The sequence below is a fragment of the Salvelinus fontinalis genome, chromosome 40 (genome assembly GCF_029448725.1).
Source record: "Salvelinus fontinalis isolate EN_2023a chromosome 40, ASM2944872v1, whole genome shotgun sequence".
NCBI classification, from domain to species: domain Eukaryota; kingdom Metazoa; phylum Chordata; class Actinopteri; order Salmoniformes; family Salmonidae; genus Salvelinus; species Salvelinus fontinalis.
The window spans coordinates 26,447,344-26,465,297 of NC_074704.1; the positions used below are offsets into that span (position 1 = coordinate 26,447,344).

Sequence of the window (17,954 nt, forward strand, 5' to 3'; positions counted from 1 at the left end):
CCTGAATATAGGAAAATAGCTCTGTGTGTTGTACAATAGCCTATCCATCAAGGAACAGTTCTCTACACATTATGAACTAAGTATCTCTGTGTCCAGACAGACTAACGAGACCCTACAGTAAATCAAGCAGACAATAACACATTATAAACATCAATTTGTTAGGGATGTTGGATCCAACGTGGAGCACGGCATAACTGTCTTGACCAGAGTAATGAATGAAGAAGCACTTTGGTTGTTGTTGCATGTCGTGATGTTTGTCATGTCACTGTCATTCAGAAAATGATTTCCTGGATCAGCTGATGATAGTTGAACATGTGACTGTAACTAAATTGCTACAGTATTAAGAATTATGTGTAATTATTAAAGAACCACTTTAACGTTTTAGGGAGAGGGGGCAGCATTTTCACTTTTGGATGAACCGCGTGCCCAAACTTAACTGCCTCCTACTCTGTCCCAGATGCTAATATATTCATATTATTAGCAGTATTGGATAGAAAACACTCTGAAGTTTCTAAAACTGTTTTAACAATGTCTTTGAGTATAGCAGACAAAAACCTGAGAAAAAATCCAAACAGGAATTGAGAAATCGATTTTCAAACATTTTACAACATACTATTGAATCCACACGTTATGACTATAACTACTGTTCCCTGGAGGGAAACTAGGTACAACATACTATTAAATCCACATGTTATGACAATACCTACTGTTCCCTGGAGGGAAACTAGGTACAACATACTATTAAATCCACGCCCCGCTGGAAGCCCCGCCTTCCACAGGTGATGAGCGTGAAGCTATGATTTATTCCTTAAATTTAATACCGCTCTTCACCGACCCAGGAAAGAAAACAAACAGGTGTTGAACCTCATTTCCCTCCTTCAGGGAAGTGTAATTATTATCAAAGTTACACTCCCTTTCAGTCAGTCAACTTCGGTACAACATACCATGGGGAAATACAATCATTCCCCAACCGACCCAAACGGATACTAAATGAAACGGCCCCTGGCAGACCACCCAGACCTGACCCTATAAGAAGCGTCAGTTTTGTCAATTTATTCATTGTCTTTTGTTTGAAACACTCCTGTCAATGTTGAGTAAGGACACACCTGATTACGCATATAGAAGTAGGACTAGTCTACCTGGCCTGCACACAAATGTAGGCCTATAAATGTGCCCATATGGGGATGTCTGATAGTATTTCTCATTGTCTTAACACACCACCACTAATGAGTTGTTGAGCTTCTCAAAGTAATTTTTTCTTCACCTCCAAACAGCAACAGAAAACATCCCGATAAAAATAAATATCCTAGAAATCACATTGGCTGCACATGGTCTGTCTACAACAAACTTGAAACATTGTATCAACTATCAACTGGGTCAGGAAACTCAGATAGCAAAGCTTGCAACATTGTATAAAATATTCTAGGCCCAGTTTCCTGCTCCAGTGAGTTCTGGACAGACACAGCTGTAGGCTATTTGTGCAAAGAATAAGAAGTAATCAGGTATTTTATTATTATTATTATTTCCACTGGATCAGAGCATTACATTTTTCCCTTTCATGATGAGTGGTTATCGAAAGGGCGAGAGCTGGAAATATTTTACAAAAATACTTTGAGGAACTATTGTCATTCGCAAATGATTTTGATTAGACTTTGTTTACCTGCAGAATGCAATGTTTTTATTTGTTGGCTTTATGTAGGGTATCTTTACATAGTTGGCAATGTCAATAAAAGTTACTTTTAGATTTGTATAATTTTCATTTAGATAGAATGTAGATTAATCACAGACAATCATTTTGAGATACTATTATAAATTAAATGAAACTGTTCCAGTAAAATGTGCATATGAAAATCATAACTGGCACACAGATTGGTAGAAATGGTCAGATAAATTGGCACTCCAATTGGAAAAGGTTGCCGACTGCTGGTGTAGTCAATTACTAGTCTATTAGTCTATCTATCTGTAGTTAATTAGTCTATTACTGAAAACTTCAGGAGCAGAACAGCAGAATTTACGAAGTCCAGCAGCAAAGGGGGGGGGGGGGCCTCCCTCCGGTCAGGTTATGTTGACGACCGGCTCCCTCCGGTCGGGTTATGCTGACGACCGGCTCCCTCCGGTCGGGTTATGCTGTCTTGCCTTTAATGTAAGGGCATGAAAAATAAATTGGCTGAATATTATACAATGACTTATCAACCGCTCTAACAATTTGCCTCCACAGGAAATCTTCACTGGCAATTCTAGAATATACTATATAGCCTAGAAACTGGTTAAACTATCATTATGACATCATGGATGAATTCTAGAATATACTATATAGCCTAGAAACCTGGTTAAACTATCATTATGACCTCATGGATGGCCAGTCCTTGTATTCATTGTTCATAGTGTAGCGAATTTAGGGGGAGGCCCTGAGCTCAAACCTGGATCCAGCGACTGTCAAGCCAACACCTTATAATTGTTACGCCAAGATGTATGAACTTCTTGACGAGATCGCTAGGTTTTGAGTTACGGTTGCTACAATAGCTTTCTCTATGAATTTGAGTGTGGTTACATTTCTCCAGCCCCCATCCCTCAGCTGTTTACCAAACCAAGTCTCTTGGCAGCCATTTTGTTGCTGTTTAAATACTAGGTGGTCCCTTTAAAAAAGCAACACATCAATCAACCAATCTGCAGTTGAAACAATAAAAAAAGCAGTCATTCCATCACTGTTTTGGTAATAAGATGATGGATGGGGCTGGAGAAATGTATCTACTCACAAATTCATAGACAGACCTATGGATGCAAGGACTGACCATCCATGATATCAACGTTATAGTTTTAACCATGTTGAGGCTGTTGATTTACATTGTTTCTAAACATTGGAGTAAAAAAAAGCTTATTTTGGGTTCTGATGGGGTACAACAGTTGAACTAAGCTCATGAGGCATGTGTTATATTCTTCAAGAATCATTGGCTATAAATAAATCATTTAAAAGTCAAAATATGGATGTAGCAATTGCAGATTTCCCCTTTAACACCAAACATCAGTTCAACAACTGCAGAGTTTGTACCTCTGTATTTAAGACAGTACTTACCAGTGGTAATCATGGCCCGGTTTCTCAAAACCATCTTATTGCTAATTTCATCGTTAGAACCACTGGATTACTTAAATTGCGTTTGGGAAATCGGGCCCAGGTATCCAGTTTCCTCCTCTTCCGATGTGACCGTAATCACCCCCTCCTCCTCTTTCACTTCAAAAACGGAATCCTCCTCATCTTTTACTGTAACAGCCTCCTCCTCTTTCACTCTGAACGCCTCTTCTTTCACTGTAACGTCTTTCTCTTCTTCTTTCCCTGTAACAGCCTCACCCTCTACTTGTTTTTGTATTGTAACATCCTTCTCTTCCTCCTCTTTGACGAGAGCTTCTTTCTCCGTCTAGCAGACCTTCTCTTCTATAGCAGGAGGAGAGTAGTTTAGTGAACTCATTGTCAGAGATGCTAGCTAGCTAGGCTAATGCTAACTTAACCAGCCCGCCAGCTGAATAATAACAACAACACCGTAAATATGAAATAGGATAACTAACTCTACAACAGAAGAGGGTTTAAAACACCGTGGCTAATATACACTAAAGCGTCTAAAGCGCTTTATTGGTTCAGCTATTTTTTCTAGCAAGCTACCGAAGTAGCTGACAAACTGTTGCTGCTGCTGAAAGAAGCGTTCCGTCCACTAGATTATACGTCACACTAACAGCATTGCCTTAAAATCGCACACCGCCATCTGCTGACTGGACTGGGTAACGCTCAGTCTGAACCTCAGACTGCGATGGAGATGTGCGACTTTAAGACAATAACGCTAGTGTGACGTAAAATATATATTATAATGTTCAGACAAAAAGTTAGTGTAGGAAGCATGAGTTTTTACTCACCAGTGTAACAACACAGTGTGGTTAAAGACTTAGTAACTGAGTTGTGTTCACGATCTGGTTACCTATAAGCACAGCCAGTTGTGTTTTTGAATTATCACATATGTATTAATTTATTTGGGGATTCTGGGTCATCCACAGCAGATTTATGGAGAATTGCTGTGGGTGAGTTCAAAATCGAATAGTCCCAGGATAGAAATATATAAAGTTGACATTACATCTTAAAATCCACCTTTTAAATCATACATTAGCAATGTATGTTTTAGTAACTACTGTTGTTGGTTTGGCGTCAAATAAGCCTCTTTATATGTTATTTGCCTAATCTCAGTTGTACATGTGGGTTTTATGCTAAAGTTCCCTCTTTGAAGTTGGTATCTAACTGGAAAATGCAGGTTCTTTAGGAGTGCTATTTTTACCCTGTCGACTACTGATCGTTCATCCACACTGTGTGTCTCACCAATGCAGGTCATTTGTGACAAATGTATAAAGTATATGTTTTATAAACTCATGAACACCAGCCAGTTTATTATCCCGGTTTTGTTAGTTTAGGTGTGTTATACTTCTTCACCACCAGAGGGGGACATTTAGTCATTTTCCAGGTTAATTTGATATATTTTGATACTAATAATGGATGACAGTTTATTCTGATGTTGTGAATATGAGACACATGGAAACAATTGATTCATTTATTATAGTAAATTAGGAATTAATAGGAATTGTTAAATCCACTATACAATCACAATAACTTTGATAGACATTTCAGCTGTTTTTTTTTTGTTAGTGTATTATAGGGCAGATTCATGGAGAATTGCTGTGGGAGTGCTATTTATATCCCGTCACTACTGATCATTCATCCATACTGTGTGTGTCCCATCATTGCAGCTTTGGAAATAAATGAACTATCCATCCATTGCTCCTTCCTGTGTTGACTCACTGACTTGAGAGACGGGACAAGGAACTAGCTCGATATCTAGGAAGGTCACACTAGCTCGATATCTAGCTCAAGCTTGCAAAAGTTTTTACAATTATTTTATTTATTGAATATTTATTGAATATTCTAAACATTCAATATAATTGCAGTGAAGCCGTTCAACGACTACATCGACTAGTCACCCAACAGATTCCCATTCAGAGCGACACACAGAAGCATCCAGGGTCAATGCACCTGTTCAAGGGCACGTTGACCAATCTACCACCAGGCCAAAAAACGTGAATCCGAACCCTCCAAGATCCCCCCACAGTTCCCCAATAGCTGTCCCTCAACCACCCCTCCCACAGTACCCCCTCAGGAAGAAAAAACAATTCATTCCATTCCCCACCCCCAAGAATGCACCAACAACCAAGAGAATGAACTAAAGAGACAAAAGGAAAAGACAGAAGAAAACGGCAAACAACAATGCAAAAAAAATATAAAACAAAATAATACATTTAAAACAAAGGACATCAAGGACAACTAAAATCATAACAGCAATGCCAACTGTATATGTTTGTGTGCATGTCTGGCACTATTACATGTATGTGTGTGTTCTTGTATGTGTTTATTTGAATGAGTGTGTGTATATGCATGTGTACCAACACCTGCACGACATCAGCCTCAGGCAAACCGGCATTAGTTGTAAAAACACTGCCACTTAGTGTCATTCAAATGTACTTTTATTATGTTTTATTTGGACTTTTATCTCCTATCATCAGGTAGTCACCTGGAATGCATTTCAATTTACAGGTGTGCCTTGTTAAATGTTAATTTGCAGAATTTCTTTCTTTCTTAATGCATTTGAGCCAATCAGTTGTGTTGTGACAAGGTAGGGGTGGTATACAGAAGATAGCCCTATTTGCTGAAAGACCAAGTCTATATTATGGCAAGAACAGCTCAAATAAGAAAAAAGAAATGACAGTCCATCATTACTTTAACCCTTGAAGGTCAGTCAATGCGGAAACTTTCAAGAACTTTGAAAGATTCTTCAAGTGCAGTCGCAAAAACCATCCATCACTATAATGAAGCTGGCTCTCATGAGGATTGCCACAGGAAAGGAAGACACAGAGTTACCTCTGCTGCAGAAGATAAGTTCAAAAGAGTTAACTGTGAAGACAACACAACTATGCCTATGAGATGGTTTGGGATGAATCGGAACGGAAGGAAATGCAGCCAACAAGTGCTCAGCATATGTGGGAACTCCTTCAAGACTGTTGGAAAAGCATTGCAGGTGAAGCTGGTTGAGAGTGTGCAAAGCTGTCATCAAGGCAAAGGGTGGCTACTTAGAATTGAAATTCTTCAAAAATATATTTTGATTTGCTTAACACTTTTTTGGTTACTACATGATTCCATATGTTATTTCGTAGTTGCATTGTCTTCACTATTATTCTACAAGGTAGACAATAGTTAAAATAAAGAAAAAACTTAGAATTTGTTGGTGTGTCCAAACAATTGACCGGTGCTGAATATGCATTGTGGAGGAGAACTGATCCGAGATCTGTATCTACAGCAGGAACAACTGTCTGTGTTAAAAAGCCGCAGCTGGATTGAATTGAGCTATTTAAAATGACATATTTGAATGTCAAAAAATGTGTTCCGTAAGTCAAAACAAGACAGGGTCTGTGGAGGCTTGGCATATTAGTGGGAGATTTGGGGGAATAGTGATAGATTTTTGGAGGGACCCTTGTCCCTACAGCCAATCAGTGACCAGCTTCCCTTCCCTCACATATCAAGCAGTTCTGTTACTCACAACACTTCCTGCTTTCCCCAACAATGGAGGTTGGAGAAACCATGGAGGAGAGGGCTTTGAACCTCATCTCAGTGAGTTTAGGTTGGGGAAACCACGGAGGAGAGGGCTTTGGACCTCATCTCAGTGAGTTTAGATTGGGGAAACCACGGACGAAAGGGCTTTCGACCTCAGTGAGTTTAGGTGGAGGAGAGGGCTTTGGACCTCATCTCAATGAGTTTAGGTTGGGGAAACCGTAGAGGAGAGGGCTTTGGACCTCATCTCAGTGAGTTTAGGTTGGAGAAACCATGGAGAGGGCTTTGAACCTCATCTCAGTGAGTTTAGGTTGGGGCAACCACGGAGGAGAGGGCTTTGGACCTCATCTCAGTGAGTTTAGGTTGGGGAAACCGTGGAGGAGAGGGCTTTGAACCTCATCTCAGTGAGTTTAGGTTGGGGAAACCACGGAGGAGAGGGCTTTGGACCTCATCTCAGTGAGTTTAGGTTGGGGAAACCGTGGAGGAGAGGGCTTTGGACCTCATCTCTGTGAGTTTAGGTTGGGGAAACCGTGGAGGAGAGGGCTTTGAACCTCATCTCAGTGAGTTTAGGTTGAGGAAACCGTGGAGGAGAGGGCTTTGGACCTCATCTCAGTGAGTTTAGGTTGGGGAAATCGTGGAGGAGAGGGCTTTGGACCTTATCTCAGTGAGTTTAGGTTGGGGAAACCACGGAGGGGAGGGCTTTGGACCTCATCTCAGTGAGTTTAGGTTGGGGAAACCGTGAAGGAGAGGGCTTTGGACCTCATCTCAGTGAGTTTAGGTTGGAGAAACCATGGAGGAGAGGGCTTTGGACCTCATCTCAGTGAGTTTAGGTTGGGGAAACAATGGAGGAGAGGGCTTTGGACCTCATCTCAGTGAGTTTAGGTTGGGGAAACCATGGAGGAGAGGGATTTGGACATAGTTCATGACATTGAGGAGAGAGCAGCTGTAACACAGTACCTGGTCTGGTTCATGACATTGAGGAGAGAGCAGCTGTAACACAGGACCTGGTCTAGTACATGGCATTGAGGAGGAGAGAGCAGCTGTAACACAGTACTTGGTCTAGTACATGACATTGAGGAGGAGAGAGCAGTTGTAACACAGTACCTGATCTAGTTCATGGCATTGAGGAGGAGAGAGCAGCTGTAACACAGTACTTGGTCTAGTACATGACATTGAGGAGGAGAGAGCAGTTGTAACACAGTACCTGATCTAGTTCATGGCATTGAGGAGGAGAGAGCAGCTGTAACACAGTACCTGGTCTAGTACATGGCATTGAGGAGGAGAGAGCAGCTGTAACAGTACCTGGTCTAGTACATGGCATTGAGGAGGAGAGAGCAGCTGTAACAGTACCTGGTCTAGTACATGGCATTGAGGAGGAGAGAGCAGCTGTAACACAGTACCTGGTCTGGTTCATGACATTGAGGAGAGAGCAGCTGTAACACAGTACCTGGTCTAGTACATGACATTGAGGAGGAGAGAGCAGCTGTAACACAGTACCTGGTCTAGTTCATGGCATTGAGGAGGAGAGAGCAGCTGTAACACAGTACCTGGTCTAGTTCAAAGGGACAATGGGGATACTAAGATGGACCAAGAGCCTGTTGATTGGTCAGTCATTGGGTTCATTTGTTTTGCAATATGTTCAAGTCAAATCAAGCTTTATTTATACAGCACATTTCAGACATGGATGCAACACAATGGCTTCACAGGTAAAAACATAAAAAAATGAAAATAAACATATTTAGTACACAACAAACATAAGAGGATAAAAAACAGAAGAATAACAACTGAAAGACTAATGAGCAGCCTATGGAAATGCCATTGATTAAAATAATAATTTGATGCAATATCCAACCCAAAATATAAACTTGTTTTATAGGAGGGGCTCTGAAAGACACTATGGGGGTGTCTATTGAAAGTTGACTAGTAACAACAACTGGGACATAAAAGACACCCACCATGAGACCCACCAAGAAGAGACAAACAAAAGAAAAACCCACACCAAACTTAAAGACAGGAAGCAAACCAAAAAGGTGGATCAACTAAAGGTGTTGACTCTCCACATCTATCAAGACAACTGGAGCACTGGGCCAGACACTCTTAAATAGAACCTGGACCAGCTCAGGTGAAACACCTTCCCACTAACGAGATGGACAAGACAGCACAGGTGTAACACATACTGACTAACGAGGTGACACCAATCAGTTCATCATACGTGCTGACGAGCTATACATGCTAAAGTCCAACCTCAAAACATAAATGGAAAAACCAAAGACTGTAACTCCTTCCCTTTAGGACAACAAATATATTTTATATTTATGACTCAATTTATAAGGATTGTTAATAAAATTGATTATAGACCGATTTATTATACTTTATTATGTGTATAAAGCTGCAGGTACGTTGAAATTAAATAGTTTTCTTTTCAACTTTCAACTAAAACCAAACTTATATGGCATAGTCTTAATTTCAATTACATTATGCAAGGTGGGATATCCCCAATGTCAATGTTTAACGTGTCCAAATGCAGAAACAGTTTGTGATAAATTGAAAACCTAAACGTAAAATGTACTATATACATGAACATCTGCCACAATAATCATATTACTTAAACAAGCACCTTATAAACTGCACAAGCACCAGAAACGCTGTTGTTTTGACAAGTAGCAATAAATCACTGATATTGATTAGGGGGGAAATCAGGTTGTACGTGCTGTTGAAACTAACACAACTAAACAAAAAGACATGGAAATGGGAGATATCTTTTACCTCACTGGTTAGAGGACAACCTGCAGAAGACAGTCAGCTACATTTTAGAGTGATGCATTTAAATTTAGGGATCGCTAAACAAAGGAACCCAACACTTATTTGTCATCATCTTATCGATATCACATTGAGGAGGGAGATGAGGTTGCACGTCCTGTTAAAACTAACCGACCAAAAACCACACGGAATCTGGGAATAATGTGTACATATCTGGTTAGAGGACAATTTGTAGAAAACAGCTAGCTACATGTTGATTCAAGTGGGTTGCCAACATGGTAAGTGTAACACAGCTGTGTCTTTGTTCGTCACTTTTCGTTAAATCTCATAAATAGTACTCTTCCATTTCAGAGCCTGGATTTTCCCCCCGAGGCTAATATCCATATCATGTTGAAATCAATAGAACAGGGGGCAAACATTTAGGGTTCTACATTGTGACATCATTACAATACTCCTACTACAATGTTAAAACATTCTACATTGTGACATTATTTAATTGATATCATGAAACAACTTCTTCATGTATGTATTTTCTGATGTTTTATCAGCGATCTTTTATCAGAGTATCTCTTGTCACATTGATCACAGCTATGATATTTCTCTCCTGTGTGTGTTCTCTGGTGTACAATAAGACGGCTAGATGTAACAAAACTCTTCCCACATTGACCACAGATATAAGATTTCTCTCCTGTGTGTTTTCTCTGGTGCACTGTCAGCTCTCCAGATTGACCAAAACTCTTCCCACATTGACCACAGCTATAATATTTCTCGCCTGTGTGTGTTCTCTGGTGTACAGTAAGATTGCAAGATGCAGCAAAACTCTTCCCACATTGACCACAGCTATAAGGTTTATCTCCTGTGTGTGTTCTCTGGTGTAGAGTCAGATTGCAAGATGCAGCAAAACTCTTCCCACATTGACCACAGATATAAGGTTTCTCTCCTGTGTGTTTTCTCTGGTGCACTGTCAGCTCTCCAGATTGACCAAAACTCTTCCCACATTGACCACAGCTATAAGGTTTCTCTCCTGTGTGTGTTCTCTGGTGTAGAGTAAGATTGAAAGATGCAGCAAAACTCTTCCCACATTGACCACAGCTATAAGGTTTCTCTCCTGTGTGTGTTCTCTGGTGTTGAGTCAGCTGGCCAGATTGAACAAAACTCTTCCCACATTGACCACAGCTATAAGGTTTCTCTCCTGTGTGTCTTCTCTGGTGTAGAGTAAGAGAGACAGATGTTGCAAATCTCTTCCCACATTGATCACAGCTATAAGGTTTCTCTCCTGTGTGTGTTCTCTGGTGTAATGTCAGATTGCTAGATGCAGTGAAACTCCTCCCACATTGATCACAGCTATAAGGTTTCTCTCCTGTGTGTGTTCTCTGATGTCGAGTCAGAGAGCCAGATGTAGTAAATGTCTTCCCACATTGATCACAGCTATAAGGTTTCTCTCCTGTGTGTGTTCTCTGGTGTTGAATCAGCTGGCCAGATTGAACAAAACTCTTCCCACATTGACCACAGCTATAAGATTTCTCTCCTGTGTGGATTCTCTGATGAATTTTAATGCCTGATGAGGTGAATCTCTTCCCACAGTCAGAGCAGCAATGAGATTTCTTGCCTATGGGTCTCTGCTGGTGTTTCTTGAGGTGTTCTGATCTGGAGAGACTCTTCTCTGCCTCCTCAGCATCATGATGTTGTTGAGGCTCCCCAAAGGATCCAAGATAGTCACATCTCTCTCCTGTGTGAACGACAATGTCAGATGGTAACAGGCCCACAACAGCAGAAATCCACTGTTTATTTGAGATAAAAGGTGATGCCCAGAGCGTAGCCATGAAGTTGTACAACAAATTACGTTTGTTAGATTATGACAATTGTCTTGTTTTCACATTAGTAGTAACATCGACTATTGTAGACTAGAAATAAGTTATTAAAGTTGTTGAAATCCTAAGCACTGTGCCAGACAACTTCTGGTCTCCAATATAGGCCCCTTTCTGTGTTTGCTAAAATTGTGGCATGAGGGCGATGCACACAATTTGGTTGCAGAATCACCATCATGCTAATGAGGAAACCACTAGTTATGGATGTAGTGTATCTGGTAATGAGGAAACCACTAGTTATGGATGTAGTATATCTGCTAATGAGGAAACCACTAGTTATGGATGTAGTATATCTGCTAACGAGGAAACCACTAGTTATGGATGTAGTATATCTGGTAATGAGGAAACCACTGGTTATGGATGTAGTATATCTGCTAACGAGGAAATCACTAGTTATGGATGTAGTATATCTGGTAATGAGGAAACCACTAGTTATGGATGTAGTATATCTGCTAATGAGGGAACCACTAGTTATGAATGTAGTATATCTGCTAATGAGGAAACCACTAGTTATGGATGCAGTATATCTGGTAATGAGGAAACCACTAGTTATGGATGTAGTATATCTGGTAATGAGGAAACTACTAGTTATGGATGCAGTATATCTGGTAATGAGGAAACCACTAGTTATGGATGTAGTATATCTGGTAATGAGGAAACCACTAGTTATGGATGTAGTATATCTAGTAATGAGGAAACCACTAGTTATGGATGTAGTATATCTGGTAATGAAGAAACCACTAGTTATGGATGTAGTATATCTGCTAATGAGGAAATAACTAGTTATGGATGTAGTATATCTGGTAATGAGGAAACCACTAGTTATGGATGTAGTATATCTGGTAACGAGGAAACCACTAGTTATGGATGTAGTATATCTGGTAACGAGGAAACCACTAGTTATGGATGTAGTATATCTGGTAATGAGTAAACCACTAGTTATGGATGTAGTATATCTGCTAACGAGGAACCACTAGTTATGGATGTAGTATATCTGGTAATGATGAAACCACTAGTTATGGATGTAGTATATCTGCTAACGAGGAAACCACTAGTTATGGATGTAGTATATCTGGTAATGAGGAAACCACTGGTTATGGATGTAGTATATCTGCTAACGAGGAAATCACTAGTTATGGATGTAGTATATCTGGTAATGAGGAAACCACTAGTTATGGATGTAGTATATCTGCTAATGAGGGAACCACTAGTTATGAATGTAGTATATCTGCTAATGAGGAAACCACTAGTTATGGATGCAGTATATCTGGTAATGAGGAAACCACTAGTTATGGATGTAGTATATCTGGTAATGAGGAAACTACTAGTTATGGATGCAGTATATCTGGTAATGAGGAAACCACTAGTTATGGATGTAGTATATCTGGTAATGAGGAAACCACTAGTTATGGATGTAGTATATCTGGTAATGAGGAAACCGCTAGTTATGGATACAGTATATCTGCTAATGAGGAAACCACTAGTTATGAATGTAGTATATCTGCTAATGAGGAAACCACTAGTTATGGATGTAGTATATCTGGTAATGAGGAAACCACTAGTTAAGGATGTAGTATATCTGGTAATGACGAAACCACTAGTTATGGCGGTAGTGTATCTGGTTGTAGAAATTCCTCCCTGCTAATGAGGAAACCACTAGTTATGGATGTAGTGTATCTGGTAATGAGGAAACCACTAGTTATGGATGTAGTATATCCGGTAATGAGGAAACCACTAGTTATGGATGTAGTATATCTGCCTGGAGCAAAAATGGTCAGTGAAGATTTTAGTTTTCCACAATGTATTCTGAATATTACAGCGCATTATCAGCGCAAGATCAGGAGTGCTACTGAAGGAAACTCACATTAAGCTCTGTGTCTATTTACTAATTCACCACCGTGGGGGAAAACTCAGGGGAATTCTCATAGGCTGACAGCAAATATAGCCTCCGTTTACAGGTTGCTTATGAGTGCACTTCACATTACTTTTGGATTATAATTGTAAGCCTCGTTTGAATGTCCTGCTTAATATAATGTTTGTGTTATTGTTGCAAATCAACTGCTTCCATTCCAGCGGAAATGTTATAAAATACCTGATTACTTCTTATTCTTTGCACAAATAGCCAACAGCTTGCTATCTCGAGTTTTGGGCCCGACCCAGTTGATAGTTGATACAATGTTTCAAGTTTGTTGTAGACATGCCATGTGCAGCAAATGTGAATTATTGGATATTTATTTTTATCAGGATATTTTCTACCTGCAGGCTGTGATGTTTTTATCTGTTGGCTTTATGTAGACTATTTTTACATAGTTGGCAATGCCAATAAAAGTAACTTTTAGATTTGCATAATTTTCATTTAGATTTAGATAGAATGTAAATTAATCACAGACAATAATTTTGAGATACTATTATAAATTAAACTGTTCCAGGAAAATGTGAATATGAAAATCAGAACTGGCACCAGATCAGTAGAAATGGTCAGATAAATTAACACCAAAAGGAAAAGGGTTGCTGACTGCTGGTGTAGCCTATTACCAGAAACTATAGGAGCATAACGACTGCTGGTGTAGCCTATTACCAGAAACTATAGGAGCATAACGACTGCTGGTGTAGTCTATTACCAGAAACTATAGGAGCATAACGACTGCTGGTGTAGTCTATTACCAGAAGCTATAGGAGCATAATGACTGCTGGTGTAGTCTATTACCAGAAACTATAGGAGCATAACGTCAGAATTTACAAAGGCCAGCAGCAGCAGAAGGAGTAGGCTAAGGAAGAGTTTTTTTCTGATGGTTAGGCTATCTTGTTTCAGAGGGGTGTCATCAATAGCCCAAAATGACAAAGTGAAAACAGGTAAAAAAACAGAAATACCTTATTTACATAAGTATTCAGACCCTTTGCTATGAGACTCAAAATTGCTTTCAGGTGCATCCTGTTTCCATTAGTCATCCTTGAGATGTATCTACAACTTGTTCGGAGTCCACCTGTGGTAAATTCAATTGATATGATATGATTTGGAGCACACACCTGTCTATATGTGGTCCCACAAATGACAGTGCATGTCAGAGCGAAAACCAAGCCATGAGGTCGAAGGAACTGTCCCTAGAAATCCTAGACAGGACTGTGTCGAGGCACAGATGTAGGGAAGGGTGCCAAACAAAATTCTGCAGCATTTAAGGTCCCCAAGAACACAGTGGCCTCCATCATTCTTTAATGGAATAGTCTTGATAGAGCTGATCACCCAGCCAAACTGAGCGATAAGGGCCTTGGTCAGGGAGGTGATCAAAAACCTGATGGTCACTCTGACAGAGCTCCAGAGTTTCTCTATGGAGATGGGAGAACCTTCCAGAAGGACAACCATCTCTGCAGCACTCCACCAACCAGACCTTTATGGTAGTGTGGCCAGATGGAAACCACTCCTCAGTAAAAGGCACATGACAGCCTGCTCTGAGTTTGTCAAAAGGCACCTCAAGGACTCTCAGACCATGAGAAACAAGACTCTCTGGCTTGATGAAACCAAGATTGAACTCTTTGTCCTGAATGCCAAGAGTCACGTCTGGAGGAAACCTGGCACCATCCCTACGGTGAAGCATGGTGGTGGCAGCACATGCTGTGGGGATGTTTTTCAGCAGCAGGGACTGCGAGACTAGTCAGGATCGAGGGAAATATTAACGGAGCAAAGGGCAGAGAGATCCTTGATGAAAGACCTGCTCCAGAGTGCTCAGGACCTTAGACTGGAGGCGAAGGTTCACCATCCAACAGTACAACGACCTTAAGCACACAACCAAGACAACACAGGAGTGGCTTCGGGACAAGTCTCTGAATGTCCGTGAGTGGCCCAGCCAGAGCCCGGACTTGAGCCCGATCTAACATCTCTGGAGAGACCTGAAAATAGCTGTGCAGTGATGTTACCCATCCAACCTGACAGAGCTAGAGATGATCTACAGAGAAGGATGGGAGAAACTCCCCAAATGCAGGTGTGCCAAATAAATTAGCTAAATGAAAGGGGGGGGGGGGGGACTTTATTCAATTTTAGAATAAGGCTTTAACGTAACAAAATGTGGAAAAAGTCAAGGGGTCTGAATACTTTCCGAATGCACTGTATACAGCAACACCTCCCCCATAAGCATTCCTGTCTTTTCTGTAGATGTTATATCCCTGTATTGCTACTGCTGTAACAAAGGAATTATCTCAGTGAGTTTCAGAGACGTACAGTGCATTCCAAATTCAATAGGCAGGCAAGTAAACAAAAACTTTTCAAATAAAAACTATTCCAGAAAATGTCAAAGCGTATATAACGCCCGTCCAAGAGATGGTCGACCAATCTCATTCACATTGTCATGCTGAGACACAGTTCCTAAGCTAATTCTCACGAAATCCCTTTTTAACGTCAGGGTATGAGTTGAGAAACATGCCTATTTTCCTTGAAAGTTCATAATGTCACGATTGCAAAGCTATACGATATTACAGAGAACAAGTTAATTATCTCACATTTGTATTGTTGTGCTTCTTGTTCACGGAGGGTAATTCATGCCAATGTTATTTTCTTTAAGCTGTTAATACGAATCGAAAGGAGTTTCCAATATCCTCATTTCTTGAAGTATTTCTGGTGATAGCAAGTGATAGTGATACACAAGCTAGATCTATTTGAAACATTGCCATCCCATGGCAGCATTTACCAGTTCAGAAGCTTTAAAACCACATAAAAAAATATTTGAAAGAATTGTTTGAAATAATTTTGATGTGAAAGAATTTGAAATTATTTTGATGTGATATGAAAGTATTAGAAATTATTTTGATGTGATATATAAGTATTGTGTGAAATTATGTTGATGTGATATGAAAGTACAGCGATTTATGTTTCTAGAAAATGTATCGCAACTGAGAATTGATTCACATTTAGATGGAATATTTGACTATTTTAGCTACAAGAGCCAGTCTACCTCTGAAAATAGCATATAGTCCTTGGACCTTGAGGAGTAACAGGGGCAGCAATCAGCAGTAGAAACAATAACAAAGCGTACTTCATGCCCGTTTCGTTAAAAAGCCGAAGGATGGGTCTTGAGAAATGCAACGATCCATGATATCAACATTCTAGCTTTAACCATGTTTTGAGGATATACCGTGTTTGTTTATATTTACTGACAAACATTGGAGTAAAAAAAGCTCATATTTTGGGTTCTGATGGGGTACGACAGTTGAACTAAACTCATGAGGCATTTATAAGTGAATTCTTAAAGAAACAATGGGAACATATCATTAATGTATCAGTCCCAAAATGGATGTAACAACTGCTGATTGCCCCTTTAAGACTATATATTGGGCTAATCTAATAGGAGATATTGAGGACTACAGTATTTCAGGCATTGTCATTGGATGCATTTGATCAATTGTTAACGTTTTGTTGATGGTCCACTCTTGATGTTCTACACGTTACAGTGTAGCTTCAGCCATTCCTACAGAACAACATTAAAGTGTAGAAGCCCTTTACTGCATATTGGTTCAACGACTGCAAAGACGGTACTTACTGGTGTTAAACAGATCTCCAACCTCATCTTCTTCCTCCAATGTGACAGTCATCTCCCCCTCCTCCTCTTTCACTCCAAAAACTGCATCCTCCTCGTTCTCTTCCTCCTCTTCTTTTACTGTAACATCTTCCTCCTCTTTCACGCTGAACGCGTCTTCCTCCAATTTCACTGTAAAGTCTTCCTCCTCTTTCACTCTGAACGCATCTTCCTCTTCTTTCACTGTAACGTCTTTCTCTTCTTCTTTCACGGTAACAACCTCACCCTCTACTTGTTTTTGTATTGTAACATCCCTCTCTTCCTCCTCCTCTTTCACGAGAGTTTCTTTCTCCGTCCAGCAGACCTCATCTTCTTTATCAGGAGAGTAGCTTAGTGAACTCATGGTCGGAGATGTTAGCTAGCTAGCATTAGCGACTAGCCTAATTCTAAGCTAACTTAGCAAACCAGCTAGCTGACAAACAACGTAAACATATAATTAAATGGGCCAACAAGTACATACGACAGAAGTGTGTTTAATACACAGCGACTAATATACACCAAAACAGTGTAAAGAGCGTGAATGTTGTAGCTATGTTTGCTCGAATGCTACCGAGGTGTCTGACTAGCTGTTGTTGTTGAAGGAGCGTCCAGTCCACTAGATTATACGTCACACTGGCAGCGTCGCCTGAACCTAAAAGAAGCAAATCGCCATCTGCTGACTGGAGTGGGCAACGCAGTTGAGAAACCAAAAGTTAATTCTTAATTTATTTCATAAAATTTTAATATTAAATTAAGTCGTTCAAAGAGAAGCATGTGTTGATTGATTCGTGTTTAATGAGTGAGAGTTTAAAACAAACTTTACACCCACTACACATTTACATTGAACCATACTTCTGACATGGATCATTTTGACCCCAGATGCATATCTTTTATCATAGCCAAAATGTGGTTTATTCAATTCTTCCAATTTTTCATGACTTTGTCAATCAACCTGTTCTTAATAAATCTAAATCATGGTTTTGTGTTTCTGTATCAAAACGGACTTTTAACAAATTCAAATCCTTTGGAGTCATTTTGACCCCAGCCAAAAGCACCTTTGATAAATAGGATGTTTATTTGAAATCGAAATCACATTTTATTGGTCACATAGACCTGTTTAGCAGATGTTATTGCGGGTGTAGCGAAATG

General features: G+C 40.0%; 1 protein-coding gene across 2 annotated transcripts in view; it reads right to left on the reverse strand.

Moving 5' to 3' along the window:
• Window positions 1-17,406, reverse strand: part of LOC129838992 (zinc finger protein OZF-like) — a 37,058-nt gene extending 19,652 nt beyond the window's left edge. Inside the window, exons 1-2 of one of the 2 annotated variants that reach the window (XM_055906258.1) lie at window positions 16,791-17,406; window positions 8,273-11,123 (exon numbers count right to left, since the gene is read on the reverse strand). In XM_055906258.1, the coding sequence (XP_055762233.1) occupies window positions 9,913-11,123; window positions 16,791-17,169 (1,590 nt within the window). In that variant the 5' untranslated portion in view covers window positions 17,170-17,406 and the 3' untranslated portion in view covers window positions 8,273-9,912. Of the gene's footprint in view, window positions 1-8,272; window positions 11,124-16,790 lie in introns of those variants that run through there. The other variant, XM_055906259.1, reaches the window with a different exon arrangement.
• Window positions 17,407-17,954: the final 548 nt, after the last annotated feature.